The sequence below is a fragment of the Hemitrygon akajei genome, chromosome 12, assembly GCF_048418815.1.
Source record: "Hemitrygon akajei chromosome 12, sHemAka1.3, whole genome shotgun sequence".
Taxonomy (NCBI): Eukaryota; Metazoa; Chordata; class Chondrichthyes; order Myliobatiformes; family Dasyatidae; genus Hemitrygon; species Hemitrygon akajei.
Window position 1 is genome coordinate 12,378,273 of NC_133135.1, and position 13,394 is coordinate 12,391,666.

Here is a 13,394-nt window from a genome sequence, read left to right on the forward strand (position 1 = left end):
CCTGGTACTTATCCCTGTACATCTGTCCCTACACCTCCTCTCTTATCACCATTCAGGGCCCCAAACAGTCCTTCCAGGCGAGGCAACACTTCACTTGTGAGTCTGTTGGGGTAATCTATTGCATCCGGTGCTCCTGGTGTGACCTCCTCTACATCAGCGAGACCCGATGCAGATTGGGGGACCACTTCGTCGAGCACCTCCACTTCATCCGCAACAACAGACAGGATCTCCTGGTTGCCACCCACTTCAACTCTGCTTCACATTCCCATTCGGACATGTCCATACATGGCCTCCTCTACTGCCATGATGAGGCCAAACTCAGGTTGGAGGAGCAACACCTCATATACCGTCTGGGTAGTCTCCAGCCTCTTGGTATGAACATCGAATTCTCCAACTTCCGGTAATTCCCTCCCTCTCCCTTCCCCCATCCCACTTTCACTGTCTCCTCTTCTAGCTGCCTATCACCTCTCTCATGATTCTGTCTTTTTCTACTACCCATAGTGCTTTCCCCTTAGATTCCTTCTTCACTTCTCCTGCCTATCCCCTCCCCCACCCGTTGATCTTTCCTCTGATTGGCTTTCTACCCTCCCCCCCCACCTTCTTTATGGGGCCCCTGCCCCCTCCTTCTTCAGTCCTGCCGAAGGGTCTCGGCCTGAAACGTTGACTGCTCCTTTCAATGGATGCTGCCCGACCTGCTGAGTTCATCCAGCTTGTTTGTATGTGTTGATGTGACCACAGCATCTGCAGTATACTTTTTGTTTACCACCCCACTAATGTTGTCCAAGGGAAGGGCAAGGGCCGATACAGCTTGGCACCAGTGCTGTTGCAGGAGTTGCCAGAGTGAAGTTGAAGACAAGGTTGGACTGCCTTAGGGACTCCAGCTCCGGATTTGTCCTCAGGGTTTACTCCCAAAGCCTTTCCCATGAGTGGGTATGGCCACAAGGCAGCGGAGGTTTGAAATCAGAGGACAAATCTCCTCTTAGATGGACTGCCTTCCTAGGTTGACGAGCTCCATCTACCCAAAGCACTGGTTTTAAGGCACCTGGACCCGCCTTCACCCCTTCTCCTGTCAGTGGAAACAGTTCCGCCGGGCTTAGAGGCTAAGCCACATGAGAAGGCCAGGAGTTGGACTTGGTTGTCAGAGGCTATTTGAGGCGCATGCCGTGAGAAGCACTTTTAGGTAGTGAGAGCTTGTCCCCACTACCACACCTCGGCCTGACAACATTGGAATATGTGATTAAGAAAAAGGCCCCCACGCCTGAGTCAACATAGTAGCAGTAAAAAGGAAGAAATCAAAAGAAGACAACATATATTTGTAAAAAGTCTTAAGGTAAGTAATGTTTATCTTGTTTTTATATTAAATCAATATATCATGTAAAAATGCTAAATATGTCTATATTAACATATTTTTGCAAGAATTGAATGGGTGTACAAGAGTTGTATGGCCCATCTGAACTCGTGCATGAAAAAATTGACGCATGAGGTTGGTCACACCTGATATAAAGGGTAAAAGAGAGGTGAGGGTAGATAAAGTACCAATAGAAAATGACGCTGGAGATATTGTAATGAGAGATGCAGAGATAGAGGAACAGAATGCGTATTTTGCATCAGTCTTCACAGTGGAAGACATCTGCAGTATACTGGACATAGAAGCATAGAAAACCTACAGCATAATACAGGCCCTTCGGCCCACAAAGCTGTGCCAAACATGCCCCTACCTTAAAACTACCTAGGCTTTACCCTTAGCCCTCTATTTTTCTAGGCTCCATGTAGCCATTCAGGAGTCTCTTAAAAGACCCTATCGTTTCCGCCTCCACCACCACCGCTGGCAGCATATTCAAGAGTGTCAGGGAAGTGAGGTTTGTGCAGTGAAAATTACAACTGAGAAGGAACTCAGGAAGCTGAATGGTTTGAGGGTGGATAAGTCTCCTGGACCTGATGGAATGCACCCTCGGGTTCTGAAGGAAGTAGCTGGAGAGATTTCAGAGGCATTAGTAATGATATTTCAAGCATTGCTAGATTCTGGCATTGTACCGGATGACTGGAAAACTGCAAATTTTACTCCTCTATTTCAGAAGGGTGGGAGGTAGCAGAAAGGAAACTATAGTCCTGTTAGCCTCACATCAGTGGTTGGGAAGTTGTTGGAATCAATTGTTAGGGATGAGATTACAGAATACCTGGAGGCACATGACAAGATAGGCCAAAGCCAGCATGGTTTCCTGAAAGGAAAACCCTGCCTGACAAACCTACTGCACTTTTTTGAGGAAATTACAAGAAGGGTAGACAAAGGAGATGCAGATGATGTGGTGTACTTGAGTTTTCAGAAGGCCTTTGACAAGGTGCCTCACATAGGCTGCTTAGCAAGATAAGAGCCCATGGAATTACAGGGGAGTTACTAGCATGGGTGAAGCATTGGCTGATTGGCAGAAAACAAAGAGTGGGAACAAAGGGATCCTATTCTGGCTGGCTGCCGGTTACCAGTGGAGTTCCACAGGGGTCGGTGTTGGGGCCGCTGCTTTTTACTATGTATGTCAATGATTGGGACTAATAGATTTTTGGCTAAATTTGCCGATGATAAAATAATAGGTGGAGGAGCAAGTCGTGTTGAGAAAAGAGAGAGCCTGCAGAGAGACTTAGATAGTTTAGGGGAATGGGCAAAGAAGTGGCAAATGAAATACAACGTTGGGAAGTGCATGGTCAGACACTTCAGTGAAAGAAAGAAATGCGGAGACTATTATTTAGATGGGGAGAGAATTCAAAATCTAGAGATGCAAAGGGACTTGGGAGTCCTTGTGCAGGATACCCTAAAGGTTAACCTCCAGGTTGAGCCAGTGGTGAAGAAGGTGAATGCAATGTTGGCATTCATTTCTAGAGGTACAGAGTATAAGAGCAGGGATATGATGTTGAGGCTCTATAAGGCACTCGTGAGACCACACGGAGTATTGTGTGCAGTTTTGGGCTCCTTATTTTAGAAAGGATATACTGACATTAGAGATGGTTCAGAGAAGATTTATGAGATTGATTCCAGGAATGAAAGGGTTACCGTATGAGGAACGTCTGGCAGCTCTTGGGCTGTATTCCCTGGAGTTCAGGAGAATGAGGGGGGATCTCATAGAAACATTCCAAACGTTAAAATGCCTGAACAGATTAGATATGGCAAAGTTATTTCCCATGGTAGGGGATTCTAGGAGAACAGGGCAGGACTTCAGGATTGAAGGATGTCCATTTAGAACAGAGATGCGGAGAAATTACTTTAGTCAGAGGGTGGTAAATCTGTGGAATTTGTTGCCCCGAGTGGTTGTGGAGGCCAAGTCATTGGGTGTATTTAAGGCAGAGATAGATTGGTTCTTGATTAGCCAGGACATCAAAGGGTATGGGGAGAAGGCAGGGGAGTGCGGATGACTGGAAGAATTGGATCAGCCCATGATTGAATGGCGGACCAAACTCGATGGGCCAAATGGCCTACTTTTACTCCTATATCTTATGGTCTTATGGTCTAACTTCCCAGTAATTTTTGCTCTATTATATAATCTCGCTTTGGCTTTTATGTTGGCTTTGACTTCTCTAGTCAGCCACGGTTGTGACAGCTTTCTTTTAGAATGCTTCTTTCTCTTTGGCATGCAGAGATCCTGTGCCTTTCAAATTGCTTTTGGAATTTCCAGCCATTGCTGCTCTACCATTATCCCTTTCCCTTTTCCAATCAATCAATTCTGGCCAACTCATCTCTCATGCCTCTGTAATTCCCTTCACTCCACTGTAATACTGATACATCTGACTTTTGCTTCTCCTTCTCAAATTGTAGGGTGAATTCTATCATATTATGATATCCCCTGAATGAATAAAGAAACATACTCTGAATACTGCATTCAGATCAGGCTGATGAATTACAGATTGCACTGGACAAGGTGCTGAAGGACTTTGTCAGAGTTCTAGCCATTAGAAAAGATCAGAGAAGCCAAGGCTTAATTTATTTGGGAAATAAGAGGCCGAGAGGTGATTTAATTGATGTGTACAGCGCCAGCGATCACTGATCGGGGACCAATTCCCTCCACTCTCTGTAAGAAGTTTGTACTTTCTCCCTTTGACCGTGGGGGTTGCTTCTGGGTGCACTGGTTTCATCCCACATTCCAAGGATGCACGGGTTATTATTAGTGAATTGTGGGCATGCTAAGTCAGCACCAGAGGAAATGATTTCACTGTCTGCTGCGATGTTTCAATGTACATATGACAAATAAAGCTAATCTCTAATCCTTCATCTTTTAACCATAAATAGCACAACCAGGAGGAACAAACTTAAGATCATGCTTAGAAGGAGACAATGAAAACTATTTCCACCCAGAAAATGGTAGGATCTGAAACTCAGCCTGCAAGAATGAGACAGGCCACTGTAAGGGACTATCTATCTTCTGTGCAAGTTGAAATTAAGAAAGCATATGGTGTGTTGACCTTCATTAGTTAGAGGATCGAATTCAAAAGCCCCAAGTTCATGTGGCACCTCAATCGGGTTAGACCTGATTTGGAATACTGCATTCAGTTCTAGTCTCCTCATCATTGCTTCAGAGAGGGTGCAAAGGAGATCTACCAGGATGCTGCCTGAACTAGACAGCATGTCGTATGAGGATAGCTTGAGTGAGCTAAGGATTTTCTCTTTGCAGCCAAGGAGGATCAGAGGTGATTTGATACAAGATGATAAGAGGCATAAACTGAATGACAGCCAGAGACTTTTTCCCCAAGGGTATAAATGTAAACCTGTTTGGAGGATAGTATAGGGGGGTGTTTTGTTTTCTTCGACAGTTGAACAGGGCACAACTGCGCAAGCGCGTGAAAGTCCGCCCGTGAGGCAACGGGAAAGTTGTCCCTGATGACTACATCTGGAAAAGGTGCATCCAGCTGCAGTTCCTGACAAACCAAGTTAGGGAACTGGAGCTGGAGCTGGATGAACTTCCGATCATTCGGGAGGCAGAGGCAGAAATAAACAGGAGTTTCAGGGAGATAGTCACCCCTAAGAGTCAGGAGACAGGTAGCTGGGTGACTGTCAGGAGAGGGAAGGGGAATAGACAGAATGGGCAGAGCACCCCTGTAGCCGTTCCCATCAACAATAAGTATATCATTTTGGATACTGTCGATGGGGACGACCTACCAGGGACAAGTTGCAGTGGTTGCGTCTCTGACACCGAGACTGGACCCTCAGCTCAGAAGGGAAAGAGGGAAAAGAAGAGAGCAGTAGTGTTAGGGGATTCGATAGTTAGGGGAACAGATAAGAGGTTCTGTGGAAGAGATCGAGAATCCCAGATGGTCTGTTGCCTCCCTGGTGCCAAGGTCTGCCTTATTTCCGATCAAGTTCTCAGTATTCTCAAGAGCGAGGGTGAGCAGCCGGATGTCGTGGTCCATGTAGGGACCAATGACATGAGTAGGAAGAGCGAGGAGTTCCTGAAAGGTGAGTTTAAGGAGATAGGCGCCAAGTTAAAGGACAGGACCTCCAGAATAGCAATCTCAGGATAGCACCCAGTGCCACGTGCAGGCACGTTTAGAAATAGTAAGATAGCGCAGATCAACATGTGGCTGAAGACGTGGTGCAGGAGGAAGGGCTTCAGATTTATAGATAATCGGGCAATGTTCCAGGGAAGGTGGAACCTGTTCCAGCAGGATGGTTTACCTCTGAACTGGAGGGGGACAAATATTCTTACAGGTAGGTTTGCTAGAGAGGCTCCAGTGGATTTAAACTAGATACTAGGGCGGAGGGGAACCGGAGTGTAGGAACAGATGTAGGGGAGAAGGAAGAAAAAGATAGCAAAGTTGTTTGCACCACTAGTAATAAACAGAGAGTAAGAGGTGGAAAATGTCTTAAATGCATTTATTTTAATGCTAGGAGCATTGTCAGAAAGGTGAATGAGCTTAGAGCATGGATTGATACCGGGAAATATGATGTTGTAGCTATTAGTGAAACATAGTTGCAGGAATATGATTGGCAACTAAATATTTTTGGATTTCATTGCTTCAGGTGTGATAGAATCGGAGGGACAAGAGGGGGAGTTGTTGCAGTGCTTGTCAGAGAAAATATTACAGTGGTGCTCTGGCAGGATTGATTAGAGGGCTCGTCTAGGGAGGCTGTTTGGGTGGAACTGAAGAATGTGAAAGGTGTAGTAACACGTATAGGGGTGTATTATAGACTACCTAATGGGGAGCGAGAATTGGAGGAGCAAATTTGCAAGGAGATAGCAGATATTTGTAGTAAGCAGAAGGTTGTGATTGTGGGAGATTTTAATTTTCCACACATAGACTGGGAAGCCCATACTGTAAAAGGGCTGGATGGTTTGGAGTTTGTAAAATGTGTGCAGGATAGTTTTTTGCAGCAATACATAGAGGTACTGACTACAGAAGGGGCAGTGTTGGATCTTCTGTTAGGGAATGAAATAGGTCAGGTGACAGAGGTATGTGTTGGGGAGCACTTCGGGTCCAGTGATCACAATGCCATTAGTTTCAATATAATTATGGAGAAGGATAGGACTGGACCCAGGGTTGAGATTTTTGATTGGAGAAAGGCTAACTTTGAGGAGATGTGAAAGGATTTAGAAGAAGTGGATTGGGACAATTTGTTTTATGGGAGGGATGTAATACAGAAATGGAGGTCATTTAAAGGTGAAATTTTGAGGGTACAGAATCTTTATGTTCCTGTTAGGTTGAAAGAAAAGGTTAAAAGTTTGAGACAGCCATGGTTTTCAAGGGATATTGGAAACTTGGTTCAGAAAAAGAGAGATATCTACAATAAATATAGGCAGCATGGAGTAAATCAGGTGCTCGAGGAATTAAAAGAATGTAAAAAGAATCTTAAGAAAGAAATTAGAAAAGCTAAAAGATACATGGGGGAGATTTTGAACAATTTCTTTTCTTCGGTATTCACTAAGGAGAAGAATATTGAATTGTGTAAGGTAAGGTAAACAAGTAGGGAAGTTATGGAAACTATGATGATTAAAGAAGAGGAAGTACTGGCACTCTTAAGGAATATAAAAGTGGATAAGTCTCCGAGTCCTGACAGGATATTCCCTAGGACCTTGAGGGAAATTAGTGTAGAATTGCAGGGTCTCTGACAGAAATATTTCAAATGTCATTAGAAACGGGAATGGTGCCAGAGGATTGGTGTATTGCTCTTGTGGTTCCATTGTTTAAAAGGGGTTCTAAGAGTAAACCTAGCAATTATCGGCCTGTAAGTTTGACGTCAGTGGTGGGTAAATTAATGGAAAGTATTCTTAGAGATGGTATATATAATTAACAGGGTCTGATTAGGAGCAGCCAACATGGATTTGTGTGTGGAAGATCATGTTTGACAAATCTTATTGAATTTTTTGAAGAGGTTACCAGGAAAGTTGACGACGGTAAAGCAGTGGATGTTGTCTATATGGACTTCAGTAAGGACTTTGACAAGGTTCCACACGGAAGGTTAGTTAGGAAGGTTCAATTGTTAGGTATTAATATTGAAGTAGTAAAACGGATTCAACAGTGGCTGGATGGGAGATGCCAGAGAGTAGAGGTGGATAACTGTTTGTCAGGTCAGAGGCCGGTGACTAGTGGTGCGCCTCGGAGATCTGTACTGGGTCCAATGTTGCTTGTCATATACATTAATGATCTGGATGATGGGGTGGTGAATTGGATTAGTAAGTATGCAGATGATACTAAGATAGGTGGTGTTGTAGATAATGAAATAGGTTTTCAAAGCTTGCAGAGAGATTTAGGCTACATCCACACTAGACCGGATAATTTTGAAAACGCCGGTTTCGCATAAAAATGATAGGCGTCCACACTATGCATTTTTAAAAATATCTCTGTCCATAATAAAATGGATATTTCGGCGAATCTCCTTCTCCTGGGCATGCACAGGACACATCTACCAAAAACAACCGAAGAGGAAGCGGTTTACTATTTCCGTTTCCGCTGTGGCGTTGTTCTATTTCCGTTGGTCAAAAACTAGAGTTCATACAACAACAGTGAAAGGAAGTTTTCAACAATGTCTGCGAGGAATACACAGAAAAACTCCACATGAAGCCATCCGTCATTGTTGTTTTGGTGTTGGAGGTTTCGTTCATGAAAACAATGAAACTCTGCGCTGCTGTCACCATCTGTTCCGGCACCCCATGACAGCATTGTCAGATTTCTCCGGTTACCCCGTCCACACTGATGTTTTCAAAATTACACACTTTGGAGAGCGTTTCTGAAAATCTCCAGTTTCGGGGGACGAAAACGCCACTTTAGCGTGCATGGAGGGTAAAAACGAAGAAAAATAAGCTTCGGTTACGGATTTATCCGGTGTAGTGTGGATGCAGTCTTAAGCCAGTTAGAAGAGTGGGCTGAAAGATGGCAGATGGAGTTTAATGCTGATAAGTGTGAGGTGCTACAATTTGGTAGGACTAATCAAATAGGACATACATGGTAAATGGTAGGGCATTGAGGAACGCAGTAGAACAGAGGGATCTAGGAATAATGGTGCATAGTTCCCTGAAGGTGGAATCTCATGTGGATAGAGTGGTGAAGAAAGCTTTTGGTATGCTGGCCTTTATAAATCAGAGCATTGAGCATAGGAGTTGGGATGTAATGTTGAAATTGTACAAGGCATTGGTGAGGCCAAAGAGTATTGTGTACAGTTCTGGTCACCGAATTATAGGAAAGATGTCAACAAAATAGAGAAAGTACAGAGAAGATTTACTAGAATGTTACATGGGTTTCAGCACCTAAGTTACAGAGAAAGGTGGAACAAATTAGGTCTTTATTCTTTGGAGCGTAGAAGGTTGAGGGGGGACTTGATAGAGGTATTTAAAATTATGAGGGGAATAGATAGAGTTGATGTGGATAGGCTTTTTCCATTAGGAGTAGGGGAGATTCAAACAAGAGGACATGAGTTGAAAGTTAAGGGGCAAAAGTTTAGGGGTAACATGAGGGGGAACTTCTTTACTCAGAGAGTGGTAGCTGTGCGGAACGAGTTTCCAGTAGAAGTGGTAGAGGCAGGTTCGATATTGTCATTTAAAGTAAAATTGGATAGGTATATGGACAGGACAGGAATGGAGGGTTATGGGCTGAGTGCAGGTCGGTAGGACTAGTTGAGAGTAAGCGTTCGGCACAGTCTAGAAGGGCCAAGATGGCCTGTTTCTGTGCAGTAATTGTTGTATGTCAGAGATATGTATTTTTTTGTAGAGTGGTAGGCACCAGGGGTGGTGGTAGAGGCAGATATGTTAGGGACATGCAAGAAACTCAGATTGGCACATGGGAGTGTGGAAAAATAGATGGATATTCAGGAGGGAAGGGTTAGATTGATCTTAGAGCAGGTGAAAAGGTCAGCACAACACTGGACTGAACACCTGCACTGTGTTGTAAAGTTCCATGCATCAAAATAGTTCTGAACCATGCACTGAAAAAGAATGAATGGTTTGACTTTGGAAAAAAAATCACTGCTGATTTATTTTATATTGATTTTTCTCAGTTTAGTTTTCTATCCGTTATTTAAGAAGTAATTTTCATTAGGAAACTTACCTTGGTGACCAATCTATTTTCCTCAAGGGGACTTTTAACTCTGCAAAAGATGAGAAATTTATCAAGTTTAGCTTTGTTTGTGGACTTTCCCCTGAGTTCCCAGTCATTCTGGATGAAATGGGTGTCTTTACCTTCCACTCTGTAAGTTTCTAATTCAGTGAGAGTGATTGGTTTATCACAGCAAAATGGACCAGTATAATCCAGGTTGTACGACTTGCCAGTCCTAATCTTCATAGTGGGCTTGTAATTCAACAAGAACTCAAGGTTATCACCAAAACTGATGCCATCCTTTGAATGATAACTAAAGGCCTCAGCACCTGGATTCACATCAAACTTAGAAAGCACTCTTTTTGACCCTTTGTTAGCTATTTGGAAGAGGAAAGCTTTATTGTTTTTTACAGAATAACTGACGTCTTCGGTAATGTAACCTCCGAAAATGTAATTTGAGTCTACATAACCTACAGTTAATGTTGGTCCCTGCTGAGAGCATTTAGCATTGAAGGAATTGTTACTAAACCCATGGACACTGGCTTTATAGAGAAGGTGTAACTTGATTTCACCCAGAATTTCAAACACAAGTTTCAAGTCTTCTTCTGTGAGATGGGATGTTATCACAGACATGCTGAAAAAGTAAAAACACTTGATTAAAATCTACTTTCACAAGCTCATCACAGCACAATTTACAAGAATGATGTCAAGATTTATTACCATGTTTCCAGGCCTCAAGAGCCCGGGTTGTAAACAGATATGCAAACTAGGAGTTTATTCCCTGGAGAACAGGAAAATGAGGGGTCACCTTAGAATATAGAACAGTGTAGCACAGTACGGAACTTTTAACAAGCAACAATGGGCTGATACATACAATCCTACTTCACAATAAATCCTTCACAGCCTTCATTTCTCTTACCTCCAAATGGCAATCTAAGGATTTTCTAAATGTCTCTCTCAGCCTCTACCACAACCCCCAACAGTGTGATCTAGGCACCTACCACTGACATCAAACATCTTCTCGACTTTTTATTTTACAGCTGTACAGACCAATCATTACTGTGAACAGGGTTTGAAAAATGCATGGCACTTTAAATGTTTTTTTTTTGTAATACACACATCAAACAGAAAGCTCAGCTCATTAACACAAGTAAATGTCGGGAAGTCAAAGCAACTGACAGGCAAAATGGCAACAGTAAAACATTTTGACTGGACACCATTGGCATTCAGTAGGTTGGCAGTTTATTAACATTGATCTACTGACTTCCATTCTGTGCTTATTGTTACAATTTATGAGTGTTGCAACTTGAAACATTGACAATGTAAATACATTGCGCTCTAAAATGTTGCAAAGTAAAGGTTGTGTTGTTTATTATTTAGAAAATTAATGGATTATACATTATTCATTAACACATAATTAAAGGGTATTTCAAAATTATATTAATATTACATAAAATAAAATTACAGCTGTTCTGCAACAAAGGCTATGTGTGTGGCAGGATTTCAGTTACCGTGCGGTTGCACACCCTCTTAGCTTAGAGGGAACAGTGCCAACATCTCCACTAACTTTACTGCACTCACCTTAAATGGATCTCCTCTGGTGTTAGCTATGGCTACCCTGGGGAAAGTGCTCCCCCTTCTCTCTTATTCCATTCCCTGCTCTGGTTACTCTTCCTCCATTCTCAAAACCTTCCCATCACCTCTCCCTGGTTCCCCACTTCATAGAAACATTAAAAACCTACAGCATAATACAGGCCCTTCAGCCCATAAAGTTGTGCCAAACATGTCCCTACCTTTGAAATTACCCAGCTTACCTATAGCCCTCTATTTTACTAAGCTCCACGTACCTATCCAAAAGTCTCTTAAAAGACCCTATTGTATACGCCTCCACCACCGTTGCCAGCAGCCCATTCCACGTACTCACCACTCTCTGTGTAAAAAACTTACCCCAACATCTCCTCTATACCAACTCCCCAGCACCTTAAACCTGTATCCTCTTGTGGCAACCATTCCAGCCCTGGGAAGAAGCCTCATTCCCTTTCTCCCATGGTCCAATGTCCTCCGCAATCAGATTCCTTTTTCTTCAGCTCTATCTTTTCCACCTATTATCTCCCAGTTTCTTACTTCTCCCCCTTCCCCATCCATTCATCATCCCCCTTACTTCCAACCTATACACCTCCCTCGCCCCCATACTTTTCAATCCTGATGAAGGATCTTACCCTGAATTGCCCACAGTTTATTCCCTCCATAGATGCTGTCTGACCTGTAGAGTTCCTCCCACATTTTGTGTGTGTCACACTTCAGTTATTGATTCCCCATCTCTGGGAAAGAAAGACCGAGTGTATTCAGTCTATCTACCCACCGGCATGATTTCTACTGCCTTCAGTTTCTGCAACAGATGGCTAATTCATTGGCAACTCACAAGATTCTCTTTATAACCTTTAGGAATTACACCTGTGTTTTGGAAATCCTTAGTGCTTTAGAAATCATTTGTGATTAGGACATCTTTTATAAGGTGAAAATCCTCTATGAGTTTTGAATGTGTTTTAAGAATTTAGTCTAGATTTAAATGTGTATCATTAAAAATAAATTAGCAGTGTTTAAGCTAGTTTGTTAGATGGAAGTATGTCCTCTTTATTAGGGAAGAGGATCCCATTGCTCAAATAGCGGGTATTGACAGCTAAGCATGCCATGGAGGAGAAATAGGGAAGTGACCCAGCCTTTAAGGAGTAGTTGGTACAGTCTAACCTCTAAGTGAGAGTACCCTACTCCAAGATCCATATAACCCATCTGATGCACCATCAATAACTCACGCTGAGACTTAGGAAGTGAGATATCGGCTTTTATTGACTGGAAGAACAACACTACATCCTGGGAAAATGAGGGAGAGCAGCAGCCCACAGTCGCCTTTATACAGGGGTCTGTGGGAGGAGCCACAGGAGCAGTCAGCAGGGTCTGTGGGAGGAGCCACAGGAGCAGTCAGACAGGTATATCTAGTTCACCACACCATCTTTCCTACATAGCCCTACATTCTTCCATCATCCAAGTGCCTATCAAGAGTTTCTTAAATGTCCCGAAAGTACCACATTCTACCACCACTCATGCCACAAACTCAGCAAGAAACTTTGCGGTCGGCCTTCAAAAGTGATCATTTGTTTTCGCCGCCCTGACAGCCTGCAACTCGGTGGGTCCTCGGGGAAGATCACTGAGTCGCGGGCGTAGCTGTTTCTCATTCCAAAGGTACTGTCCGCCTAGAGGGCTCTATCCGACAAAAGTCTGTTCGCAAAGTTTCTTCCTGCCATCATTCCGACGAATCACTTAAGTAACGCGTACGTGTTGTTGTACATGTTCAGCATCGGCAGTGTACTTTGTGTTTACGAAATCACTTAAAATAGGCCGCCGAATAATCAACACAAAAACTGCCGCGCAAGATTCGCTTCGCTAGTTTCCCCGATTATCGCTCCTCTTTGGTGCTTAATAAGGACAATATAATTGTATTTATAACAATAATAGCGAGAGAAAAAATCACATTTCACCTGGTTTTCCGCACAAGCAACGCTCAACCAGATAAGAGACGAGAAGCAAATGTCGGAAACGCTAGAGGATCCGTCCGCTTGTTTGGAGAGAGGGATGGGAGGACAAGAAACGCGAGGAGTGGCTACTTTCCTGAACTGATTTCGCTTCATCGGAAAACGAAACTGAAACTGGTCGCGCTTTTGTAAATTTAATACTCTTAGCAAACACCTGTTAGTCACCGCTAAATGTAGGCTCGTGGTCTTCTGCTGTTGTAGCCCATCCACTTGTACAAGTCTCGACGTGTTGTACGTTTAAAGAACTCTTCTGCACACTGCTGTTGTAACACATGATGATTTGAGTTACTATTGCCT

The 13,394-nt window shown here is 43.3% G+C and overlaps 1 protein-coding gene across 1 annotated transcript in view; it reads right to left on the reverse strand.

Annotated features, from left to right (window-relative positions):
* LOC140736709 (interferon-induced protein 44-like) overlaps positions 1 to 13,173 on the reverse strand; it is a 46,675-nt gene extending 33,502 nt beyond the window's left edge. The window contains exons 1-3 of the mRNA XM_073062562.1: positions 13,044 to 13,173; positions 9,651 to 10,141; positions 9,520 to 9,559 (exon numbers count right to left, since the gene is read on the reverse strand). Coding sequence (XP_072918663.1) covers positions 9,520 to 9,559; positions 9,651 to 10,140 — 530 coding nt within the window. The 5' untranslated portion in view covers position 10,141; positions 13,044 to 13,173. The remainder of the gene's footprint in view (positions 1 to 9,519; positions 9,560 to 9,650; positions 10,142 to 13,043) is intronic.
* Positions 13,174 to 13,394: the final 221 nt, after the last annotated feature.